General features: G+C 42.1%; 1 protein-coding gene across 2 annotated transcripts; it reads left to right on the forward strand.

Annotated features, from left to right (window-relative positions):
* The first annotated feature begins 87 nt into the window (after nt 1–87).
* Nucleotides 88–21,367, forward strand: WIPI2 (WD repeat domain, phosphoinositide interacting 2). Of its 2 annotated transcripts, none has more exons than XM_010719626.3 (12): nt 88–334; nt 7,937–8,019; nt 12,494–12,663; nt 13,924–14,020; nt 14,454–14,551; nt 14,977–15,069; nt 15,830–15,900; nt 16,831–16,938; nt 17,677–17,841; nt 18,773–18,880; nt 19,683–19,780; nt 20,631–21,367. In XM_010719626.3, the coding sequence occupies exons 1-12, from the start codon at nt 261–263 to the stop codon at nt 20,741–20,743; spliced, it is 1,278 nt and encodes a 425-aa protein (XP_010717928.1). In that variant the 5' UTR covers nt 88–260; the 3' UTR covers nt 20,744–21,367. The 2 variants fall into 2 exon arrangements, with proteins under 2 accessions (XP_010717928.1, XP_010717927.1); XM_010719625.3 differs by having other exon boundaries at nt 89–334; nt 19,683–19,813.
* The last annotated feature ends 3,926 nt before the right edge of the window (nt 21,368–25,293 follow it).

A 25,293-nucleotide genomic window follows, 5' to 3' on the forward strand; every position in this document is an offset into this window, starting at 1 on the left:
CGCCGGGAGGCGGGCGCATGCGCGGTGACGGGACGGTGGCCGCGAGGGCGAGCGGCGCCGATGAACGCATGCGCAACCACGGGACGGGGGCGGGGCGGCGCCTGCGCGGGGCCTCTGTGCCGCCCGCAGCGTAAACAAGGCGCTGGCGGCGATGAGGAGGCCGCGGGCGTGTGGAGCGGACCGGGGCGGCCGGGCTTGAGCTGCGCTGCCTTTTAGAGGCGTCCCCCCGCCGGACGGGGGTGGTTGAGGGTTGTCCCGCCATGAACTTGGCCGGGCAGAGCGGTGACGCCGGCAGCAGCCATCTGCTCTTCGCTAACTTCAACCAGGACAACACGTAAGGGGGCGGCGCCGGTATGGGAGGGCTGGGAGGTGTGGGGGGCCTGAGGGGGTCTGAAGGCACTGGGAGGAGCTGGGGGGGCTCTGAGGTGAAGGGAAGCCCTGAAGTGGGACCTTCATCCCTGCTGTTTTACGGGGCTCCCCTCCTTCCATTCCTCTCCTCCTTACGCCCCTGCTCCTATAAATGCTCCCATTGCAACCTCTCTCTTCCTCACCGCCGTGTGGGGCTTGGCTTCCCCTCCTTGTTTCAGAGAAGGGCTGGGGAGGGTTGTATTTCCACCTCCTGGGCTGTGTGGGAGCTGCAGGGTTCATCTCATAGGGACCATGCAATCCTCTTGTCTCCTCTATCTCTGGGATGCTGACCTGGGCAGCTCAGCCTTTGCTTTAGGATGAGGAGGGAGGGCTGTGTGCTCCTCGATGTCACCCAGATCTTTGGGAGAGACCCAAATCTCCAGGAGAGACCCAGGTCTTCCAGGGTCCAAATGCTCACTGTGGCTCTTTCTATCCAGCTCTTTGAAGCAGATTACCTCAGGTTTGGAAAAAAGGTTTCTCGTGTGGTCCTTGGACTTCCCTTTGTCTTCTGTGGTTGATTTAAATTCTGAAAAGGGTCGGGTAGTTCATGCTGCACATCCCGTAATTATTCATAGTTGTGGTGTTCTTAGGCTAGGAGACATTAATGTTATATGGAGTGTTGAAGAGCAGTGTCTTTCAATTCAAGAAACGCTGATAGTTGTAGCAATAAGGAAGGGTCTGCCTGTTTGAAATACTTAGGAAATGAAACTGGTGGAAGTAGCTGAAAGAACATGTGAAAGGAGGAGTTTTGTTTTAGGAAGTGAGTAAGAGGAAATGACTTCAGGTTGGCATCACTGAATGTAATCCGTGTGTGTCGCGAGGTTTTGTTGTTGGTTTTCTTTTTTTTTTTTTTTAAACTAGCTTGCTTGGCTCTCTCACAGCAACTTTAACGCTTTTCCTCATATATTGTAACATGTAGGGATTTTGAAGGCAAGAAGATTGCTTATGACAGCTGCCAGGACTGAGGAGAAGGGTCACATCCGTGAAGGAGATGCTCTGTTTGCTTTTGTAGGTTATACTGGGGGTTCTGGGGTGGAGACGAAGAAGTGGAGCTGGGTAGACCTGAGGCAGGAGAACTTACAAGTGACTGAGTGGTGGGAGAGAGAGTCTCCAATGCGTTTGCAAGTAAATAGTTATCCATTTGGTGTACTGATTCACACTGAAGACTTCTGCAAGCTGTTTTTCATCAAGTGCAATACAGAGCTTGCTCTGTCATTGTGCATATAAAATATGCCTGTGTTGTGCTCAGATACCATCCATTTTTTACTCATTGCCTGATAAGTTATAGTAAGTGGGAGATCTGTCACCTGTTGTAATTTATAAAGGTCCTTATAAGTTCTTGAAGTTAAGCTGTGCTGTCCAGGTTGATGATCTGAGCTTTAAAATAAAAGCTTTACTATTTCTCTTTCTTTAAAGGAGCTGCCTGTTTTCAGCTGCACGTTAGCTGTATATATTTACAGATCACTGAGCTGTGACAAAAAAATAAAAATTCTGGTATTATCTGTGAAGAAATCTGTTTAAGAAAAAGTATAAAACAGTAAAGCTCTGCAACACCTTTGGGAGTAGTTTCTAGCTAAAACACTCGTTTGATGTGCTGTATGACGCAGATAACCAAGTTGCATTCTAGTTCCTAAACTGAGTATGACCTTAGTGATTGTCAGTATCTTAAGAAGCTTTTATTGTGTTTTTTTTTTCCTCTATATTTTTTTCTGCTTATAATATGTTAATTTCTTGTTTGAATAGAGAAACAAGAGGTCAGCTGTCTGGGTTTATTGGTATGCTCCTCTAGACATCTAGAAGATTACCATTTACCAGGTGAGGAGAGGTGAAGAGCTTTTATTAGGGATGAATTACACTTTCCCATGCTGGGCCTTCAAAAGCTTGCTTGTTTGAAACTTGCATTATAAGTAGTAAGTCCTTTTTGAGACAGGCAGAGTGAGCAAATGCAGTTCTTTCAGCCAGCATGTGAAAGACAAGCTTTGTTTATATCCTTTCAGTCAGCAAAGCTCACATCATATTTTAGGGTGTGCTTTATAATTAGAAAAACTGCCGGCAGACAAAACTGGGAAATAAATTATGTGAGTGCATTGTCTTTGTGTTAAAGCTTCAGCAGAGTGCCAGTTCCATGCATGCTCTAATTTCTCTGGCTTACCTGGACAGCAAAGCCAATTGCTGCACATCAGAAAAAGATACTTAGGTCTAGATGGTAAGAATAGGGGTTTTTCTAGTCTTTGTGGAAGGCTTGGTAATTAAACTGCCTCCTGTAGGAAAGAGCTGTGCTTAGTGATGGTTTTTACTCTTGAGAATTTGGACTGCTGGTACTTAAAGGAACATTGTCAGTATAAATGTTGCTACAGCTTTTTCCAGTTGTCCCAATTCCTGGTGACTGAGATGTTTTCTCTAACTTGATTTTAGCTTTTTTTCTTCAGTCTTTGACTTTTTTTAATGTTCGTTTGTAGGTGCTATGTGTAGTGATGCTGTCTTGTCTCTTGAAATAGCATCTACATTAATACATAAGCTGTCTTGCTTATTTATTCCTTATTTCCCTAAGCTTTATTTACATCAGGGTTTGGAGTTATTGGCAGGGAGTGGAACTGCCTGAAAACGCTCCACCTATGAAGCAACAGAAGCAGGTGGTTTGTGGCTTCTCTTTGGTGAAATGATATATTTTCATTAAAGAAAAACAGAGGAGGTCACTTTCAGATGATGTTAGCGTGCTTGTTTGGCCCTTCTCCCCCTGTAAATCAATCATTGCACAACTCGGCCTGGCAGAAGCTCCAGCTTACGGATAAGCAAGCTGACTGAGCACAAGTCAGAAGCGAGCAGCAGAAGCTCTCAGTGATCGTGGTGCTAGCTATGTTTCAGCAGCTGCAAATCTTTAATGACAGATGCTCAATAAGAGCTCCATTTAAGAGCTCTTGAGCACTGTTTGTGTTCCCTCTGGGAGAGCTGCTGTATGGCATGTTTCCCTTATGAAGTTTAAAGCTTGTGAGGGGAGCTTAATATTTTGTAGAAGTATCTGTGCCCGCTCTTGGTAAAGGTGAGCAGCTTTTAAAGCAAGGTTGAAGGCCTCAAAGTTTGTATGCACCTGTAAAATAGGTAAAGCTCTCGGTCTCTAAATTGTTACACAAATATTCCTAGAGAAATGCCTTTGGAAGAGCATAGTATTTAACTTAAATGATCTTCAGGTTCTATTTACAAATTGTATATCAGTAACTTAGGAAATAACAGAAGCCAGCAAACTTCAGAAAAGCTCTAATTGCATTTTAACAATAAGTAATTAAGTAATGACACTTGAAAACCAAATAGGCACAGTAGTTTTGAAAACAGTGCTAACGAGAGGACAAAACAAAGCCTTGCATTTGGATTTCTAATGGAAACATCAGGAAGCCTTATTTGCAAGGCCTCTGCCTTCGTTATGTATGGAGTTGCATGTGGCAGGCATCAGTCCGTCCTGATTCTATGTTCTAAGTAAATACTTATAGTTCTGAAGCTGTAGAATATGTTTCTTGTTGGGGGAGTTGTGTTATAATCCCCTTACTGGTGATGCTGGAATCTCTGTATTAAGGCTGTCTTCTCTTGGTTCTGTTGTTGAACTGCTTGTGCTAAGAGCACGGAGTGTTGGGCACTGGGCACTCGCTTCTCTGCCTCGTCAAGTAGGTCCAGGTGTCACTTGTGATTCTTGAGGACAGGAGAGATCTTTATGCTAAGAAGGCTTTCAAGCTGAATTGAAAAGGAAGGAAGGAGAAGGAGATCAAGTGGCTCTCGTATTCAGGAGAGAGCTGAGAGAAGTCTTGTTGCTCTTACTGCAGTGGAGGTGGCAGCTGAGGTGGGTTTGCTTAATGACTCTGGATGAGAGAAGCTGTTCCACAGTGTGTGAGTTTGCACAGGAATTTGGCCTCAGAGCAGCAGCATGTGCTTGGATTCTGAACCTTCTGTTGTCCTGGGCTATTGCTGCATGTTAAGTGATGGGCAAGAGAGGTTTCCTTTTGCTGTAGCAGGTTCAAACTTGCAATGATTCCTTTCCTAATATAAGAGCAGTGTGAAAATCTTTTTAGTTTTTAGTGCTGCTGATAAATCTTCTGAGTGTATGAGTTTCCTGCATTATCTTTTACTGAAATACCAACATTGCTGACCTTTCTATTAAGATGTGTCTAGAAGATGTTACAGCTTGGATTTTGGCAGACAGCTGGGAGGTGAAAACGGAGCCAAGTGAGCTTTTCCAGTAATTCTATCAGTATTCCATTTCACTGCTTATTATTTTCCCCCTCCCCTCTTCATCATAAGCATTTGTTCACTAAATGTTTTCTCCTTAGAAATTTACATTGGATTTTAAATGAATTGGAACATTAGTATAATGAGACTGTATCGTAATGAAAGGAGGTTTAATTAACCAGTTATTTAAAATAGTAATGACTTCTGGAGTCGTGTTTGTACTGCAAGTCCTCTGTGATAATGAAAAAGGCGAAACCGGTTTTCTCTCTTCTATATTCATATTAAGGGAGCAAAAGAAAACCTGTACCAATTCCTACCCCATCTGAAAAGCTTGTTCTAAAGAATCCAGAGTTTGACCCAGCTGATTTCCCACGTAGGTGAGCGCCCTTACAGGGAATGTCAGCATCTCAAGGGGAGCATGTGAAATATTTCTAAGCACTGGTTGCTTGATGAGGTTAATGTTAATTATTTATGACAGCTGCTCTTGAAAATGCTTTCAAGATTTACCTAGTCTTGAATCAAACGACAGCGTTATCTTTGGAGAAAAAAAATAAGTGGGTAAATACAGTTTCATAAATCACAGCTGCGTTGGTAGTTTTGTACTGGGAAGAAACCTTGGTGGTGAAATAGCTCAAAGTGTGCAATATAAGGCTTGTGACAGAGGCTGCACGCAGTGGGCTGAAAGAACACCTGTGTGTGGTGTGATGGTAGGAAAAAAAACGGCAATTTGGGGGATATTGATCTCTTTTCAATTCCAGTCTCTCCTCAGCTTTTGAAAATTGGTGATAATAAAGCGTAACAGCCACGATGCTAAAGGAGCTTCTGATGATAAATTGCAGTACCTTCGTGTTGGCCACTGCCCAGTTGAGCACTGGTTGAATGGCTTATTGATCATATTTCTTCCCATATGGCAGCGCATTTTCAGGAGGTGAGGTAATTTTGCCAAGATCCTCGTTCTGTGGGATTTGGTCACTTAGGGAGCTATCGAGTGTCTGCAGGGCTTAAGTGTAACGTTGGCGTGATGGGAGATGGGGAATTCAAGTCATCGTGATAGTACTGATACAAATTAGCCTCCTGGATTCTCTTATTACATTTAAAAAAGCCTTTTTCCAGTAGTTTCATAACAAGTAATTCAAGAGTGACTTAAAAAAAAAGAAACAAACCCTCCAAAACCAAGGAGAAAAATGGTTGGTTTTCTTGGCTACCCTTGTATACTGAAATGAGTTTAATTATGCTGACATGAGCTGAAACTCCTTGTATGCAGATATTTTGTGAGTTCATCGTGATCTTGATGGGAAGAAACAACAAAAAGCAGTTGCCAACGGATGGAAAGATCTGTTCTACGCTGCCTTTCTTTTGGCTTCTACTCAATTGAATGGCTTTTAGCATGGATGCAACTCCCTTCAGCCGTTGCTTAGGGCTTGCTTAGATGAAGAATGGCTGGTCAGCAGGGCAAGGAAAATGGGTTTGCTTTCTGGTGTCAGTGACACAGCAATATTAGCATGCTCTTTGGCAAAATGGAGTTCTCGCTGAGGGACTCATCCTATGTCTTATGTGGATTTCTTTTATATTGCAGGGAGTCTTGTGACTCCTTTATTTTTAGCTGAATTGAATGCTTGTCTGCCTTTGTGATGTGACAGTTTTTGTGTCATTCTGCATTGCCCTTTCTTTTGAGGGAAACAATGAAAAAAGTTCTCTTTAGCTTCTCTTAGACCGAATAATAATTTCATGTTTCTATGACGTTGGGATTTTCATTGAGTTGTACAAAAGTCAGGAAAAACAACGGAGAGTCTTCAGCAAATAATCAGAGGCAGTCTGCTGAACATACCAATTCTTCCTGCAATGAAATTAAATCTGGTCTTTCTAGAGTGGCTTAGAAGAGCAGCAACAAAATTTGCCTTTATAGCTTCTCTGTCTCCAAGCCTAATATCTTTTCTTTTTTTAATATCATGGTTATTGCATCTGGAGAGGCTTATTTCTCTTGCCTAGATAGCGAATCTTTTAATTTGAGGGTTTCAGACTTGTTAAATATAATTTCTTAAGCAGACTGTTCCAGCTGCGTTTTTTTTCCTGGCAGGGGACGTCATACCATCGTGCAGAAGTCCATTTGGTAGCTTGGAACCTTAATTCAGGAGGATAAGCAGTTTTAGGAACAGGTTTTAATTTTCTGGGGACCTTCAAGTCTAAAAAGGACTGGCATTGGAAACATGAGAGAGAATACAGGAGGGGGAAAAAAAAAATCCAGGAATCTGTGTTGTATTCTAAGCACAGAACTAATGGTCAGTGCATGTGAGTGGAAGTGAGGCATCCTGCAGGGTTCAGGAGGGCAGTTTGGCGTGGGGTGACAGGATTGGGGCTGAGCCTTTTATTGAATGGCTTCCACAGCTCGGCACGTTGAAATGCATCGTGCTCTGTGTTCGTCTGTTAGTTTCCATGTGTCCTGACAGTAATAAATATATGAACTGTAAGTACAGTAATACACTTCCACACAGCTGTGTTTACTGTTAATTTTCTTTAGCTGCTTTGGTGTATGAGGAGCTGCCAGATGAGCATAAGGGTTTTTCAGGCTCAGAATGTAATACCTTTCTTTACTGGAAAAGCCATCAGTCTGTGGGCAAAGCATGAAAATTGAGTAATGGTAGAAAGAATGGTTTGTCATTCATCTTTAATGTTCTGCTGTTGTTGAAATCTGTTTTAACATCAGTGAGGAGCATTTTTGGGAGCACCTCTGATCAGAGATTCAGCATGACTATTTGTACAACTGAGACCTAACGGTGTTCTTTGGAGATGCTGGAGTGTCATCAAGTAAAAGCAGAGAAAATTGAAGTTGGCAGTATTTAATTCCTTTTCATTTTTTTTATATGAAAGCTCTCCTGGGGTGCTTGGGGAAGGTTACAGTATAAAAGAAAACAAAAAATCCCCAGACAGCCTGAGTTTAAAAGGTCTTGTAGGTCATCTCTCAGGATGAGGAAATGATGGAACTGGTTTGTGTTACATTATTCAAGTCATCTTTCCTCTACACTAAAACTTTTTGTTTCTGTGGAATTGGAGAAATGATCAGCATCCATTGGGCTGTGGGCTGAGAACAGTAATCTCATCAAATGTGAAGCAGGACTGCACACCTGGGGTAATTCTCAAACTCTTTGGCCTTTAAAGAGTTCAGGAAATTATCTGTGTGTGATGGCTTTTCGTGGTCAAACTTTATCACTTTTCTTACTGGGTTAATCCAAGGTGTGAGATGGGGTAAGAATCTCCAGGGGTGATTCACAGCCAATGTCGTTTATGCTCTTGATGGACTTGGTTTCTTTTTCAGATCCCTTGCAGTTGGCAGTAAATCAGGCTACAAATTCTTCTCTCTCTCTTCTGTGGACAAATTAGAGCAGATCTATGAATGCAGTGAGTATCTTTTTTATTATTTATATTTGTAATTCCATTGGTTGACTTCAGGAAGAATAAGAGTGTTCCATTTTTTCACTGATTGTTTGAATGTCACATGAGCAGAACCTTAAGTGTATGATGAGTAACACACAAATACAAAACAATTGGTTGCTATCAGGGTAAGCCTGTGTCAGTGTTACATATTTAAATTTAAGAGGTAGGCTGTGAAATTTGGTAATAGCCAAGAGAACTTCTCTTTGCTTTTCTAGTTTTATGATCAGCAGCCAAGTAATGTAGCATCTGGGTATAAAAATAAAAAGTCTTTGAGAATGTCTTTGGGGTCTCTATACTGGCTTTTTTGGGGCAAGTCACCACTCTTATACTCTTATCAAAAAATCCTAAGCCCTGGTCATCATTTTTGAATCCAGTCTTTGCTGTGAAACACAATAGCTGCAGCTTTACTCATTCAAAAGGCTGAATAATCTAAATTCTGGTAACTTTTATAAGTATGGGTCACAGTTAAGCAGGATATGAGATAAAATGGAGGTGTGCCTGGAGGAGAAGCAGCAACCCTGCTTTCCCAACTTTCTTCCTCTTTTTGAGATGGTTGTAATGGTTCAATAAATGCTGTGTACAAGCACTCCTCCCTTTTTTATAAGCCATATGCAAGCGGATAGTGCCAGTAGCCACAATGTCAGCCTGCACACAAGAATCCTGCTGTATCACACTATACAACAGGATTGTCTTTGGACTCCATTCCCACAGTGACCTGACCTTGTGTCATCATAAGTTTGGAAATGGTGTGTGATTCAGATCGCCTATTATCTGCAGTTGCAGCCTGCTTGGGTGTACAGTCAGTGGAAAGGAGTAACTGTGACGTTTAAATTAGGCACTTGTGGTCAGATGAATTGTGTTGCAGCTACATCTGCCCAACTGAGTCATGGTCTGGTTGTACTGGTTAATGGGTGACTTGAATTCCATTTTATGCTGTTGATATTTGGTACCTGACTTCTGTAGTATGTTAGGCACTTAGGGTATCTGGCCTGATATGACCCGAAGAGACTCAGTGAAGAGGACTCCTGTTACATGAGACACTGAAGAAACATACTGGGAGAGGTTGAGCTGAACTTGCAGAACTATCTGGAGGTAGTCCTTGAAAGAAAAAGTATAGGTAGGATAAAGTACTTTATTCAGAATATTGCAGTGGAGCAGCTGGGATTAGAATTTAGACCTGCTGATTCAGGTCCTGTCTTCAAACCATTCTGGGCTGCCTGTGTTAGCTTAACCTTTCATATTAGGAATTTTCCTCCGTGACCCTTAAGTCTGCAGATAAGGAGCACAGAATTCAAGATGACTTTTAATAGAAAACCTGGTGGTTTGACCTGCGTAAGCCAGTCTGACTTGGCCTCTGCTCATCTAAATACTTAAGTTTTTTGTAGTTAAATAGTAGCAGTTAAATAGTTTTTGGTCTTGGACTTGCCATCAGTGCATGTTTAAAACTGTAACCTTAGCATGGGGACGGTGGGCTTTTCTGGTACCTCCTTCTAGGAAGGAAAAGTATTTTGAGGCCTCACCATCACACATGGCTCCTGCCTCCAACTTAGTTTGTATGTAGAATTGTAGAGTCCTAGAACTGCGTGGTTCTAGAGACTGTGTCATTTTGGGTGAGCATTTGTAAGGACCTTGCTCTTTGGGTGATCTGCAAGTTCTTATGTGGATGTCTGAGGTAAATGACAACATATACTCTGGCTGTCCCTTATTTGATAGAACAACTAAAAAGAATGGGAGGTTTCTTTGTCCCTGCTACAGACATCACCGTGGCTGCAAATCACCCAACTCCCTGCTCAGTTGACCAAAAGTGAGTTTTGTATTGGAGGGTTCTTTGAGGCCTAATGAACATTTAGAACTTCTTCACGCGCCTGGATTAAAAATGGAATAAAAGCACATCTGATTGTAATCTAGCTGCTTCTAACCAGCTCTTGTGCATGCCTGTGTTCATGAAACTATAATTTTGTTACGTTTGCCTGTTCTTCTCTCACTGTTGATGCTTACTCCATTTTGCAGCTCTTTGTTTTTACTGTATTTTCAGTCTGACTTGCTGGTGGTACTCACAGTGGATAGAACATAGATACAAATAGGAAAAGAAACCAAACTGGTTAACAGCACTGCTATAGGACTTAACTGGTTCTATTAAAAATGATTAATTCGGGTCAGCTGGCTGAAGGATGTGCAGTCTATCCTGGTACTTCTCCTGAATGGCTGCTCATTAGGAAGCATAAATGACTTGGCAGCTGTGAAGAGACTTTTATCATTTCTTCCTGTTAGGAGAAGACAAAGGAACAGAGGTGCATCCTGTATTTTTCAAGTGAATTTAATTAAAAGACTATCACAAAGCTTTTCTCTGGAATGGTCACTATCATAGTGTAGGAAGTCTCCTTGTGGTAACAATCTGAGAATGTTTATACTTTCTAGGAGCTTTCATTTTTGGAGGTTTGTTGTTTTATTTCTTCCCCTTGCCCATAGCAGCTGGATTCCTGATGGTGTTCTTCCCTGCTGGCTAATCTGCATCAGCTCTTCTTCATTTGTTCTCTGCTGCTGTTCCCGTTCTGAAATACCAGTTCTCCTGCCTTCCTGGGAGCAAAACAAGTCCCAGCAGCTGCCTTAACACAGCTGCCCCTGGATGGGGAAAGAAACTGAGGATTCCCTCCCCAGCCTCAAGGATCAGAGGGCAATCAGGCTGTGGTCTGGGGTCTCTGTGCACCAGTCCTCTCTGGCTCTTCTGAAAGGATGCTGTTATTATGGAGGGCTCTGGGCTGGGATGGAAAGCTGATAAGCTGTACTGTCAGCTGATTGGAAATCTTTCATGTTACTTTTCTGCATCTAGAAGTCTATGCATGAGAGGTTACTGAAACAGATTTTTGTGTTCATCTTCTTCAAGCGTTGTGCTGTGTGTGGCATCTGGAAAATGGAGAGAAATTCCTTGAAAACAAACTCATTTCTAAAACACATTATCCCTTTTGCAAAAGTGAGGAAATTGAATTTTCAAAGCCTCTGTGAGCAGTTTTGTCTTCTCTGGAAAAATACAATCTTGCTTATTAGATTTGGATAAAAGTCAATTATGTTGCACGAAGACTGAAAATGCTCATTATAAACCCCCCTTCTTTTCTGCAGGGAGGCTTTTGCTTTCCTGCTCTTGCGTACAGAATTAAATATTTTCTGTTCTTTTCCCTGAAATAACTGCCCAAAGAAAGCACTTTCAAAGCTGATATGTTACACAGTGATGGCATTGTAATGCACTGAGAATGTTAGAACATTTTTGTTGGTTTTTTTGTTTTTCTCATGGAATTCCTGTCATGGGTGATGAGAACAGTGCCAATTGTTTGATAAGCCTTTCGGCCAAAACAGAAGCCTTCAGAAATAAGCTGGCTGTTTCCTTTTGTCTTCTGGCAGTTCTGTCGTTTAAGACATGTTAAGCATTGACCTAATCCAGATTCCCATTTCTGAAAAGTGTGGCCGTTTCCGTGGATCAGTGCCAGAGGTTCACATCACTTGTCTTGATTCCTTCCTATAAGGGAAGGGCAGATGTAGCCAGCAGCCTTGGGAGAGCTGCAGGATGGGGAAAACTCCTGCTTTTTCTTGACATGGAATAGCTTTTTATTCATTCTGCGTTAGTGTCAAACGCCTGTGTGCAGCTAGCTTTGTTTCTGAGTGCAGCTTATCCAGCAAGGGAGTTGGCTGTCAGCTGTGAGTGTTAAGTGCCCCCATACTGTTTTGAAGCGTGTTTCTGTTGGTTCCTTAAAAGCTGCTATGGAGGCAGTGTCTAGAGGGTCAGTCAAAACCTCATGAGAAGGAGAAACAAAAGCCAGGGTGCCACTGGTGGGATTTGGGCTCCTACCAGTTTGGTCCAGTACAGCAGATGCTCTGGAAGTATATCTTTGCTGGAAATCCCAGGCTCAGCAACCCACTGTCTGGTTTTGAATGATGACATGGGCTCCTCCTTTGTATCCAAGTGCTCTCGTAGTAGAACACATGACAAAATTAAAGCTGTTTTATGGCTATGCATGCAGACTGTGATTCAGGGGTTCCTGTTTAAATTGGTTTTAGGTAGTATCAGTGTGATACGTTGTATATTTAAAAAATACATAAATAAAGTCAGTGGCTGAAACAGTTTTAAGACAAATGAGTTTACCAACTTCTTTACATAATCTTTTTCTTTTCTTTTATGGGGAAATGTGCAGGCTTGTAGCATTGCTTTAGAGGAAAGAGAACAGCAAAGAAAACGTTTTGCTTTCCTAGGTTTCTATGGAGAGAACAAAATCCTAAGTTTCTGGACCTTAACTCTCCATCCTACCTTAACTCAGCCATAGTGCCAGAATGTTTGTGTTCTTAGACTGTACTACCTTGGACTGTATTCCCTGCTAATACACGTTGTTCTCCTTCCCTGAAATCTCCCTCTGTGTTTTGTTTCCCCTCCCTTGCTGTGGTTCCTCAGCTGACACTGAAGATGTGTGCATTGTGGAGAGGCTGTTCTCCAGCAGCCTGGTGGCCATAGTCAGCCTTAAAGCTCCACGCAAGCTGAAGGTTTGTCACTTTAAGAAGGGGACAGAGATTTGCAACTACAGTTACTCCAACACCATCCTGGCTGTCAAACTCAACAGGCAGGTGAGTAATAATTTTAGTGAAAGCAGGAGGGCTTGTAGAACTTATTCCAGCAGTTTCTCTGGTGGGTGGTTTTTCCTTTGGTGACAGAACTGCTATTTGAAATTAATTTCTATGTTTCCAGCTGTAGCTGGAACATTTTATGGCATCTGAGTAGCCCTGTTTGGTTAAGAATTTCTGGTTCTGTGTTTATATGTTTCGCCAGAATGCCTTGAGCAGGCTGGTCTGACCACAGTGTTGACCCTGCTTCGAGTGGGTGGATAAGAGTGTTTTCCATTCCGGAGGGACAAAGTTTTTGAATTCCAGAGACCTGCCATGGTCTCTTTCATGTTTGGGATCACAAGATGACTCCAATTGGAAGTACGTGGGGACAACGATTTCTGATGGGCCAAAATTTAAACCTCAAGTTGCTTTTAATATTTTTAAAAACAGTTTGAATCCTTCAAATGCTATCACTGATCTGGTGTAGTTTTTAAGTTGGGTGCTTGCAGTACTAAGTCATTGGCAGGTTCTTCCACAAATACAGTTCTGTCTTCAACCAGTTCATTCGAAGTGGAGAAAATAGCATCTGGATGATGAGCTCTTGTTAGTGTCCATCTCTGCCCTCAAAATCAGATGTGAGATAATGGGATTCGTGTTTAAAATTGTAAGGGAGACAGTGACTGATGTTATTTCTGACACAGTGAGGTAGCATTAAGTGGGTCAGGTCTCGTTAAACAGTTGTCCAGATACAGTCACCAAAGGGCAAACAAGGCATTGAAGAACTTAATTGTTTGCTTGCTTTTCAAGTACCTCACAAGTGAGATGAATAAGTAATAGGCTCTATAAACAGTTTCTAAAAGTCTTGTATATTTTTCTTTCTAGCCAAAGCAGGTAGTGGGGCCCACATGTGAATTGGCCTTTAGAGGGAGAGAAATACACATGGGCATGCAGAGAATAAGGGTGGATAGGTATAGAGAATGAATAAGCAAGCCAGAACCTATGCAGTAGAGTAAATCATTTTCATTTAAATCAATTTACAATGGTGTGGTTGAGAGAAGTCAAGTATGCTGGTCACTTCAAGTGTCTGAGAGCATTATTGCAGTATTGAAACCTTGTCAAGAGGTCTATGTTATGTCAGACTCATGTCTTCCCATCAGGTTGGTACAAACTTTTCTGTATTGGAAGGTACCAGCTGCACTTGGATGCTTTTTTTTTTCTTTTAGAATCAATAACTTCATATAAACTCTCTTCATATCACCATTTAATCTGTCCCATGTCTAGAGGCTGATAGTATGTCTGGAAGAGTCTCTTTATATACACAATATACGAGACATGAAGGTATTACATACAATCAGGGAGACGCCGCCCAATCCAGCAGGTAAGTGTGCTGTTAAACTACCTTAAACTGCCTCCTCTGTATTCCAGTCTGCTCGTGTAGATGTGTTGGAATGTTAGATCAGAAAGAAGCAATGGAGATGCTTACAAGTTAGATCTCTCCAGCAGTTGGTACAAATAAAAGCTATGTCAAGCTGATGCTTTAGGAATTTCTTCTACTTGGTCAGTTAGCGTAGTTCTGACAGTATTTTTACTTTGTTCTAAGCTTTATTAGTAATTACTTAAACAAGTACTCTTGAGATTTCTTATCTCTGTTCTGTGTCTGTTGATGCCTTGTGAGAATGATTGAGTTGATGTTTGCAAGATTTGAATGTAGAGTCAGAAAGCTTTACCTTTTAAGATTTTGAATTTGCTTCTTTCTGACTGTGCTTTGTTGTTTTCTTTTTTTTGTTTGTTTGTTTCTAAATACATTCTAGGGTTGTGTGCTTTATCAATAAACAATGACAACTGCTATCTGGCCTATCCAGGGAGTGCAACTATTGGAGAAGTACAGGTCTTTGACACCATCAATCTGGTAAGGGTCTTTGTGAAGTCTGTTTTCCTTTCCTGCAGTTTTTGGAAATGATTCAAAGTTCTTAAAGAAGAATTACTAGACATAGAGGTCCAACCACAAAAAAATTGCAGTATCCTTTATACTTAGGCATTATAAAATGTTGACAAAGAGAAGTAAGACCATAGAGTAGAGCTGGCAAATAGGTGGAGCAGAAGTACAGTTACTTCTAGTAGAGTTGTCTTTAAGTAGCTTTCTTCTGCTTGTATTCTCTATGCATGTGCTTCAGTAATTTTGTGTACTTTCACATAGCAGTTACTGAAATTGTTGTCCATAAATAAGGCTCATATTTACCTTGAGTGCTCTTACACACACAGATTTAAGCTGTGAGTGTGTAGTGTTTAACGTGTGCTGTACTAAGGTTCTGTTTTATTGATTCACTCCTGCAGAGAGCTGCTAATATGATCCCAGCTCATGACAGTCCCTTGGCTGCTTTGGCTTTTGATGCAAGTGGTACTAAACTTGCCACTGCATCAGAAAAGGTAAGGTGTCTTTTTATTGATTTCCCTGCAATGATAAACTTAAGTGGTCTGAAACAAATTTTGTTTTTAAGCGTGCACAATTCTACTCGCAAGTGCTAAAAAAAAAGGCCTAGAGTTATAACAGGTCTTAAGTTAAGAACTGTTAATTATATTTGACTAAAGTTCCAAGCTGCAAAGTGTTGGATAATAAGGTTATTTGAATAAGTACATTTTAATCGGACTGTAATCAGGGCAGTCCTCTAAGTTCTGCTGTTAGTGCAGGGTACTTACTAGAGATGCTATCTTCCTAATGAAAGCCACGCAGTTAAAGTCAGAGAGTTGTCTTGCCTGGTTTTGGCACATGATGACAAATGGTCTGTCTGAACTGCATAAATTCAAAAGCATGAAGCCTTTGCTATCTGGCTAATAAGCTTACAATATAAAGATGTAGCATGATTGCACCTGATAAAGGCAAAAAGGCATCCAGATGAGTATACTTACAGATAACAAACATGGTTGTTTTCATGATCAAATGTAATAAGAGGAGCTGTTCTTGATGCACAGCTTGTACTCTACATTAGTAGCTCCCACCTTGTTGTTTCTCCATTCTTCAAACACATCTTACAAACAAGCTCTATAAATATTTCATGCTAGTATGTGGTGTGCATCAGCTGTGCTAAGTTAACAGCAAAATGGTTTGTTGTACTCTGCTCACTAGTGCTAATACACAGTGTGAAAACTTGAAATGATAATGGAAGATGACTTTTCTTTTTCTTTGCAGGGGACAGTGATAAGAGTGTTTTCCATTCCAGAGGGACAGAAACTCTTTGAATTCCGGAGGGGAGTGAAGAGGTAAAGCTGATCCAAGCCGGTTATCTGAAGCTCATTCTTGACAATAGATCTCCAGCGTGCTCTGCAGTTCAGCTAGCTTCCTAATTATTGCCTGTTGTTGTATTCCTCTAACCCTGCCTATATGCTTACCACATTTTCAGTTTGAATGTCTTCCAACTTCTCTTCTTAAGACTTGACTATTCTACAAATCAGTCCTGTCCAGATTTTACTTCCTCTTGCATTTTAAAAATTCATTGGCAAGGAAACTTGTTTAAAGTGGATCAAGTCTTGTAAGATATATATTTTTTAAGGCAAATGGAAGCAGTACATCTAATTTTCTCCATCTTTTAAACCCTGCTTGTACTGTGGCCATTGAAAGTCATTTTGACATTATACTGTAGTTTGTGGTAGTAGTAAGTCTAGCTGTCCTCTACTTCATGTAGAGGTAAGACTGAGTTCAGATTGTTCCTGGCTGGGCCCTCCATATCTGGTATTTGTCAGAGTTAAATGTCATTTAAAATGTTACTAAGGGGGCTCTTGCTCTTAACAGCTTTTAGAAGGTATTGGGAGATTCAGAATGCTTTACTATGGAAGTGGTTTTTTTCTTATTATTTACGAAGCAGTGTTTACTGAGAGATCTCTTTAAGCCAGTCACTTTGGGTAAACTGCAAGTCACCTGTAATCTCTGACAGAAGAAAAGGAGTGTGTGATTTTACTGTACAGCCACAGTTCCTTCCAGCTATCACAGTACGTCTTGTGTGAATGCTATGGAGTTTCTTAGTGGTGAATGTCCAGAAAGACTTCTACCTACCCAGAAGAAGAAATACTCTCTTTTAAGTCAGTTCCCATGAGTCACCTAACACTGGCTTTTTCTAACACCAGATGCTTTTGCATTAGAATGTCAAAAATAATGCTTTGGTGTTTTTTTTCCTCTTTATGCCTTCCCACTAGGTGTGTGAGCATCTGTTCGTTGGCTTTCAGCATGGATGGCATGTTTCTGTCTGCATCCAGCAACACAGAGACAGTGCATATCTTCAAACTTGAGACTGTGAAAGAAAAGTAAGTTTCAGAGATGCCTTAGACTTTTCAAGGAAATGAAAGAAACAGGATGAGCTCTTCAAAGAGTGAACAGACTTCACTTGAACGCTTTGTAAAATAAAGGACATGACAAATCAGTAATGAATCAGCAGCTGTTCCTGATCTACATATTGTTCTTGTAATTAATAGGATAAGTATTGCTGCCAAAGAGGAATTGGGCATCCTTGGCAGAGGAATGTGAGGGTAATTTGTTTTTATTTATATTTTTTCACCTCTGACATCCATTATGAAAGATCTATCTTGGCAGAACCTTCCAGCTGCCTACATGATTCTAAAAAGCACCATCTTGTAAAATGTTTCTATTTACAGTTTGAGAAGACAGTCTTATTTATAACTTCTGTTGGAGATGGTGGTTTGGTTATTGATTAAACAGGTGAATAATATCTGGATGTGTAGCTCTTTACAGTAGGTCTTATTTTTGTGTAATAACCGTTATGAAATGCAGCTGTATAAACACAAGTATCAATTTACAATTGGACATGCTTTAGCAACAGGCCGAGGGTATTATAGGACATACTGTGCCCTGCAGTGTAAATTGAGTGCATTGAGTTCTCAAGGCTGTCAGTAATCCCTGAAGAAAAACAAATAACTGCTTAATCTCTTTCAAAATGAAAAGAAGTTCTGAAATGTCGACCCACCTTTTTCTCCATTTTTGAAATCGAAGTTAGACGCATCTTTCTTGTTTCTTCCAAATTGTAGACCTCAGGAAGAGCCTACAACCTGGACAGGTTACTTTGGAAAAGTACTGATGGCCTCAACAAGCTATCTGCCCTCTCAAGTAACAGAGATGTTCAACCAGGGTAGAGCCTTTGCTACAGTCCGCCTGCCATTCTGTGGGCACAAAAATATCTGTGCACTTGCCACGTGAGTAAAGAAATGGTGCTTGCATTCACCACCTACTGGGTTGCCACATCGAGCTACAGAAAAGCAGACACTGTAGGGTATACTTCCACTCCAGCTGAGTGGATAGCACACAGAGGAATGGATCCCTGTAGTGCTTTCAGAGCCTATTCTGGCTTAAGAGCTGTGTGTTGGAGCTCATGGTCCTGTGAGAGACAGAGAGGGAAAGATGCAGTGTTTGGATAAGCAGTAGACTATTTAAGAGTTGTTTAAAGATGCCTTCTGATTTTCAAAGAGGTCTGTTGAGAACAGATCTGTGGGCTTAAAGGCATTTACTTTGCTGCAAAGTAAAGCAATTTACACTAACGGTTAAAGAAGTCCTTGAAAGCAAGTCCATGTTGTTCTTGTCTCTAGAACTGCATAGCATTTGTTAGAGTTAATTTTGAGAACTCAGTATAACCTTTTTTGTCATCTCCAAAGGCAGGACCCATTTGGCACAGCTACCAAAGCAATGAGCTGAGCAGTAGTAAATTTATTTTATAGAGATTCTGGAGTTTGTGTGCTTAATTTGCTTCATGTCTGTGTCTCTAATCTGGAAGCACCCTTTAAGCAATAATTAAACTTTGTAGCATTTCTGAAGAAAGTAAATACTTCTCCAGAGACAAACACTGTAACCTGTTGTGCAAAGCTGGTATCAGGATGGTAACTTCTCAGTTTGCTTTCCTGGATTACGTGTAAACTGCCTGATCCCCAGGGCATCCTATTAGCCCCATTGTGGTTACACCTTATTTTTCCATGTAGATGTTTCCTAGGTGTTCTGTCTGTGCAACTGTTAGCAGTATTGCCTATCTAGGAGAAGCGAGTGTGGAAAACAATGGCTTGAAATCACAGGAGAAGAGCAGAGGGTGCTGATATGAAACTTAAGTGCTCATTAGTTTCCTCTGAACATTCCTAGAATTCAGAAGATCCCTCGTTTATTGGTGGGAGCTGCTGATGGGTATCTCTACATGTACAACCTAGACCCCCAAGAAGGAGGAGAGTGCACACTGATGAAGCAGCACAAGTAAGTTCACAGTAGCTGAGGACTGTTGCCTTTTATTGCTTCACAAAATTCAGTTTGTTCTTAAACTTGGTTCCGTGCTGCAGAGGTCTAACTTAGAGCAGCTTGTTTTTTAAACTGGCTTTTTATCAGACCTCTGACATGAATGAGTAACTCCAGAATCCCCTTGTGCCATCCTTCCTTCTATCTTCTACTCTAAGCACTGCTTTACCAGCAGAAACTTAACGCTGTCCGACTGCAGTGAAGAATCAATTGCTGTTAGCTGTGTGATCCCATTTCCTCCTTCTCTGCAGTTTGAGTTAAGTTACTTTGACAAGAACCTGAAACATCTGACACCATTCCCTTCATCAATAAATCAAGTAGTTAGAGAAATGAGAAAGTGTTACTCTAACTTCATGGAGGGAAATCTGGCCCATGAAATTTTATCTGTATTCTCTCTCTCTTGTTAAAATTCCTTGCATGTAGAGCAGCCAAATAATGTTTTGTAGCAGTACTGTAGAATACTTAAGGAAATATGACAGGGCCTTGTTATTTTTTCTAAGATTTGAAGGGAACAGATAGGTTAATATAATTGCTTTACTTACATGATCAATCATAAAATTAAATCATGGTGTGATATTACATATCCCTTGCATTATGACAGAAGCACGTGGAATTGGAAATGATAACTGCCTTCCCTGAAGAGACCACATTCTTCCTGTTGTATTCTTGCACATCTAATGAGATATTCTTGTGTAGCTGTCAGCTAAAGCTGTGTTATGTCTAGGCAGATCACCTCTCCGACTAACACTTCTCTTCTTGGTAGGCTCGATGGCAGCATGGAGCCAGCCAACGAGATCCTGGAGTCTGCATCCCATGACCGGCCGTTGGTGGCACAGACGTACAGTGCTGCTGTGACTAAAGGTACATATGTGCCTTCCTCACCCACAAGGCATGGTAAGGAGAAGGCTGGAAATGGGGCAGAGTGCCTCTGCATGTTGCTTTATTCTAGATGGCTGCGTGAGCTCGTCTGCTTCAGCGCTGAGCTTTTCATAACTGTGAGAGTGATGTGAGGCACTGGTGAGTGGTAGGAAGAGAGCATTCACAATGTACAGCAGCTTTCTGTAGATGAACCACTCATCTTTGCTAGTTTCTGGGTAGAGCATTGTCTTGAACTGTGTTCAGTTACCTTAGTAATAGTGGCAGTACTTGCCAAATGGTTCTTGAGATGCTGTAATTGTTTTATGAAGGAGTTCTGAACCCAGACCTCCAGCAAAGCATCTGATTTTTGTAGCACTTTTTTTTGTCTGTGATGTTGTTCCTGTAGTTCCTTATGGCAGTTGTGACCTTTTAGCCCGATTTGCTGCTCTGTTAAGTTGAGAGGATGAGAATTTAGTTTATGCTGGAGTTCCCACGTGAGTACAGCTTGTGTATATGGCTCTTAGCATCTTTGTATAGCACTTGGGTTAATGTTTCAGTTGGGAGGAAGCATAGCCCGCTCATACAGCATCAATTCTGCAGTTGCAGCTGTAATGGATGGGTAGAGAGTATAAAAACATAACTGCCCCGAAGCAACAATATGCATTGCACACATGCAGAGTAATCACAAACTGCTCTTGGCTTGGAGAAACGTGGTCATAATGAAGGCAAACATAGGGTGGCAGTGAAACTGTTGCAAATAACGTCTGGTACTTCAGCTGGAATGGCTGCTTCGTTGGATCCAAGCCTTAGTTTGTGCTGCTGATCATCAAACTACTTCTCCCTTTCTTTGCAGCTTATACGGATGACCTGGGAGCTGTGGGTGGAGCTTGCCTGGAAGACGAAACCAACTCACTCAGATTGGATGAAGACAGTGAGCATCCCCCCATGATCCTTCGGACAGATTGAACTTTGACCTGTGAACTCACTCCTGAAGCAGAGAACACTGGCTTGATGTTTCTTGAGGAATCTCGTGTTATGCTGCTATGAACTTTGACATGAGTTGGGAGAGAGGATGACAGACTCTTACAGTTTTAAGTCGTAGCTGTAGTTCTAATTCTATACCATTGGAAAAAAATATATGGTTTTCAATTCAGTGGCTTTTAATCTTGCTTATCTATTTTAGCTGTGTTTTTTGTTGTTTTTTTTTCATTGCCAAAACCTGCTGTTTGTGCAGCCCTCAGAGCCTACTAGCTTTGCATGCGTTCATGTGCCAAGCAAGCATAGGAGGGGGAGGAGAGAGAGAGAAGCCACTTTATAACAAACTCAAGTTTGTATTTTTTTTATATATGTATATAATACTTAGCTTATATGAGGAAGGAGTAGAGAAGTGGTTTTGGAAGCTGAGACTAGTTCTGCACTGACAAAGGTCCAAATGGTTTCCCGTGCATGGGCTTGCAGGCATACCTAGTGACTGACATGCAATCTTTCAAATGCAACGGCCTGGTTTTTTGGTTTTTTTTTGGGGGGGTGGTTCTCCCTCCCCTTTCCTGGACCATTTTGTTAATTAAAATTCCTTCTGAATGTTGTGTATTTGTGGGAGTGTTCTGTTTGTTGGGACTGAAAACTGGAGATGTTTCCCTGCGTAAGGATATAGAATCTAGAAAGTGCCTTTACAGGGAGGAAGAGAATTGCTGCAGGAAGAAAGCTAGAAGAAATGAGGAATTGCTAGAGGCTTGTTTGTACACCTCTAGTACTTGGGCATCTGTAGCCTACAGTGGCTGATTCTTGTTTTGTTTTGCTTTTTAAGGACTTGGGATGCACTTTCTCTCCTGTAGATTGTTCTGTTTCCTTGGCAGAGTAGCAATAACTTTTTTTTTTATACCTTTATTAATTATCCAAAGCAATGATTCTATCAGACTAGATGGAAGTTCCTGCAGGGTATGGCAGCCCTATTATTTAAACAGCCTTAAGGTTTTCAGCTGGAAGGCATAACTCTCAATCCTTTCTTCTCTTCAGTCTGGGGCTGACTGTACTGCTCTAATAGTGAAGGTTCGGAGCTTTTTTCCAGATACTGATGTAAATATAAATGATTTTAAAAGATTAATTTTCTTCTGGGTTCTCTTCTGTTGGGTAACCATGCTCTTGTTTTTATTTCCCTTTCTGTCAGAGTACCTCCTGTGTTACTCTCCAAGGACTGGCTGTCTCTGGCAATTTTGGAATAAATCCTTAACAGCTCTGACCCTGGCTGGGGCTGTCCAAGGCTGAGCAGTGCTGCAGTCTATTTTTAGGGTTGTAATGTGCCTTCTCTTAAGTCTTGGATAACAGTTAGTGAACGAACGATTAGCAAAGTACTTGGTGAGTGTGACTTTCCTTTGCCAAAATGAACCTGCTTTGCCTTTAGTGTAGCGATGTGGGATGCTTCCTTTGGCTCTACTGACTATTTGCAAAGAAGTGAAAATAGAAGTAGACAAGGAAACTGCAGATCTTGAGGGCAGGACAGAACCCTGATTTAACTGTGTGTGAACTTCCTACCACTGCTAAATGGTGACATGCTTTTAGGGTTTGGTACCATTAACAGGTCTTCTGTCAAGCAGTGTCAGTTGGTGGCTGTTCTTCCCAGAGCACTGTGTGGTTAGGTGGGCTTCCATTTCATTTAAGAACAGAAGACAGTGATAGCTCCTGCCTAAGGGAGCTACCTGTATCAGTGAGGCTACTGTTACCAAACTTCTGGGAAGTAAGGGATCAGGCTTGTGTATTCACTGAAAACCCTTGGCTGTCCTCAACACTTGACTTGATCAGTTTGTGGCATCCTCTCCACAATTCAGCACATCCAAAGCAAACTGCTGAGCCATGCTGAAATCTCATACAGTCTCCTGACTTTAAGCTCTGGCTGACAACTAAATTCCATGATCTGGAATTACTTTTTTTTTTTTTTTTTTTTACTAGTGCTATCAGCTTTTCTGTGAAGCACCTAACTGCAGAGTAAAATACAAGTCTTAAAGTAAATATGAGCCCGGTGAGCTTTGCGGGCAGACTGAACCCCACGGGAGCTGTCAGATGTCTGCTTGTTCCAGACTAAGGCTGGTGACATTCCTGATAACGTACCTGGAGGCTTGGCACAGACTCTACTAACTGAGTTAAGCAGTCAGCATACAGGAGCAGCACAGGTATGCTAAGCACAAGTTTTAAAACTTCTGAGTTGTGACAAAGGCCATATTACATAGCAAGATGCTGCTATCACCTTTAATATGTTTACTATCCTTTACTGCCAAAAATTGAGATACTTATACAAATATTAATCCTTTCTTAGTTTTTACACCTGGATATTTTCCATTGGTGAGTTGGGAGATTCTGTATTCACTGTGGTTTTCTTCTGTATGCTGTAGTGTCCCCCTCCTGTGCCACAGACTGACTGGTGACACACTGTGTGCCCTGTTGGCTTTGCTCCTAATTGGAAGCCTGTTAAAGTTGTGGGGTTTATTCCTGTTTTAATAAGGAAGGTGGTCTTAGAGAGCAAAAGTAGAAATGGGGTGAGTGAGCAACGTGGAGCTAGGATGGAGCAGGAGGTGTCTGGTCCCAGCTGGTGGTGTATTTAGCATGATGACGGTCAATGGTGTTGTTCAAGCTCATTATATGAGGATATATTTTTTTTTCTTGGATAAACACAACTAATCTCATTTCCCTCAGGCCCTCAGTAACTGCCCTGCTGTGGTATGCTACCAAAGTTTCTATCCCTTCAGGATGGGGTTTCATCCCAAAGGCACAAATGCATACTTGGTTTTTTTTTCCCCTGTAAACATACCAGAAATGCTGTTTGCAGCTGTTTCCTCACCTGAGTGTGGAGCTGAACTCTGCTGCTCCGTGGATCAGGTGGTGCCAAGCATTTCTATTCTGATGGTCCCACAGCCCCAGATTCCCCAGGATAGCCTGGAGGTGGCTGTGTGGGCTGGTATGGGAACTATACAGCCTCTCATTTTAGGCTGACCTTCCTTGGAAGGACAGTGCTTGTTTTTTGTCAGTGAGCATCTCTCCCTGGATGTGGGCTGTACCTCTTGACCCTCATAAAGTGTTAGGGACAGAAATGGACAACAGAAACAACCAAAGTTGGGGAAGGGGGAGAGGGTGGGGGGAAGGGGGAGGAGGGAAATGCTTTTAAACTTGGAATCTGAAACTCAGGTCTTAAATTGCAGTGGGATCTGTTCCCAGTGAGTACTGTAGGGAAAGAGCTGTTTCACTTGATGTGCAAATAGGCAGCAAGTGTGCACGCTTTGCTGCTGTCTCGACATCTGTGTGTTTACCCTATTTCATCTCTCGTGTTCGGAGGCAGACAGCTTTTATCTGCTCTGGACTCTTCTTATGTCAGAGTTTCCAAAACACGAGCGATAGATACACATCTAGCAGTTACAAGGCTGGGCCTGGCAGAGGAGCAGGAAGTTAAAAGTGCAATGAGATTAGCAAAAGCTGTTTCTTCAGAGGCTGTGTTCAGCAAGACCAGTTGTGTGAGTTCTCCCTCTGGCACCGCTTTGCCTCGGGTCCTGGGTGAGTTCCTTACACCTGTTTCTGTGGAGATTGGTTGGGAGCAGAGGGGAGGGGGCTGTCCACGTGTGCCTCAGTGCAAATCTCTGAGAGCTCTGAACGCAGGGACAGGCGTCTCCACAAAGGAAACGTGCATCTGATCTGTGTGTAACAGAAAAAGGGAGGGATGGACTGAGGAGCCCCCAGGTCTGGGTGGATTAGCACAGAGACCTGAGGAGCTGATGAGCAGAAAGCTTTACGTCCCTGTGCTCTCTCGGCTCTAATAATGGCATTAGCACCAAAGCAACGTGCAATAAGACTGCAGAATTTCCTTCCTTGTAGCTTACTAAGCTGCTCAATGTACCACTTAGACATGCAGGTGTTCTGCTGGTGTTTGCAGAGCAACAGGAGGCTTTGTCCAAGGCATTGGTGGGGATTAAACCACTGCAGAGATACGGAAAGTCTTGCTCTGTGCTCCAGATGTCCTGGCTAACAGTCTCCCAAGTTTAACATGTTAACATCTGAGAGCAAGGCAGAATGGCATCTCCACATGTGCAGAGCAGTCTTTCTGGAATCTGTGCTGCACAAAGAAAGGCTTGCAATGAAGAAAGCGTGGCTCAGACTGTAAACGAATCCTTTCAGATTCCAGTTGCACAACCAAAGGAATTGAGCAAATTCCAATTATTTCAAACTGTAACATGCCTTTGTTTGTACCACACTTCAGATTGGCCAACCCCATCTTACACTGCCTTGAAAATAATGGGTGAGAAGTCTTCATCCTGGCTTGCAAATAGCTGCAGCTGTGCTCGTTGCAGGTGTGCTGGTGCTGTTGCTGCAGCAGTTGTGTGCTGCCTTCCCCTCTGCCTTTGCATGTGTCCAACTCGTTCCTCAGGAGTGGTGAGTTGTTCCCAAACCTGCACCTCTCCGGGTTCCTATGGGCATCAGCTCAACCCTTTCTCTACTTGCATCTGTTTGCTTTTGCTTCTGCACCACCCCCCCAC

The sequence above is a fragment of the Meleagris gallopavo genome, chromosome 16 (assembly GCF_000146605.3).
Source record: "Meleagris gallopavo isolate NT-WF06-2002-E0010 breed Aviagen turkey brand Nicholas breeding stock chromosome 16, Turkey_5.1, whole genome shotgun sequence".
Lineage (NCBI taxonomy): Eukaryota > Metazoa > Chordata > Aves > Galliformes > Phasianidae > Meleagris > Meleagris gallopavo.

Coding starts and splice junctions, on each gene's coding strand:
- WIPI2 (XM_010719625.3), top strand. CDS start 261: ATGAACTTGGCCGGGCAGAGCGGTGACGCCGGCAGCAGCCATCTGCTC. Junction 15,901..16,830: donor TTCCGGAGGGGAGTGAAGAG/GTAAAGCTGATC, acceptor CCTTCCCACTAG/GTGTGTGAGCATCTGTTCGT. Junction 16,939..17,676: donor CTTGAGACTGTGAAAGAAAA/GTAAGTTTCAGA, acceptor TCCAAATTGTAG/ACCTCAGGAAGAGCCTACAA.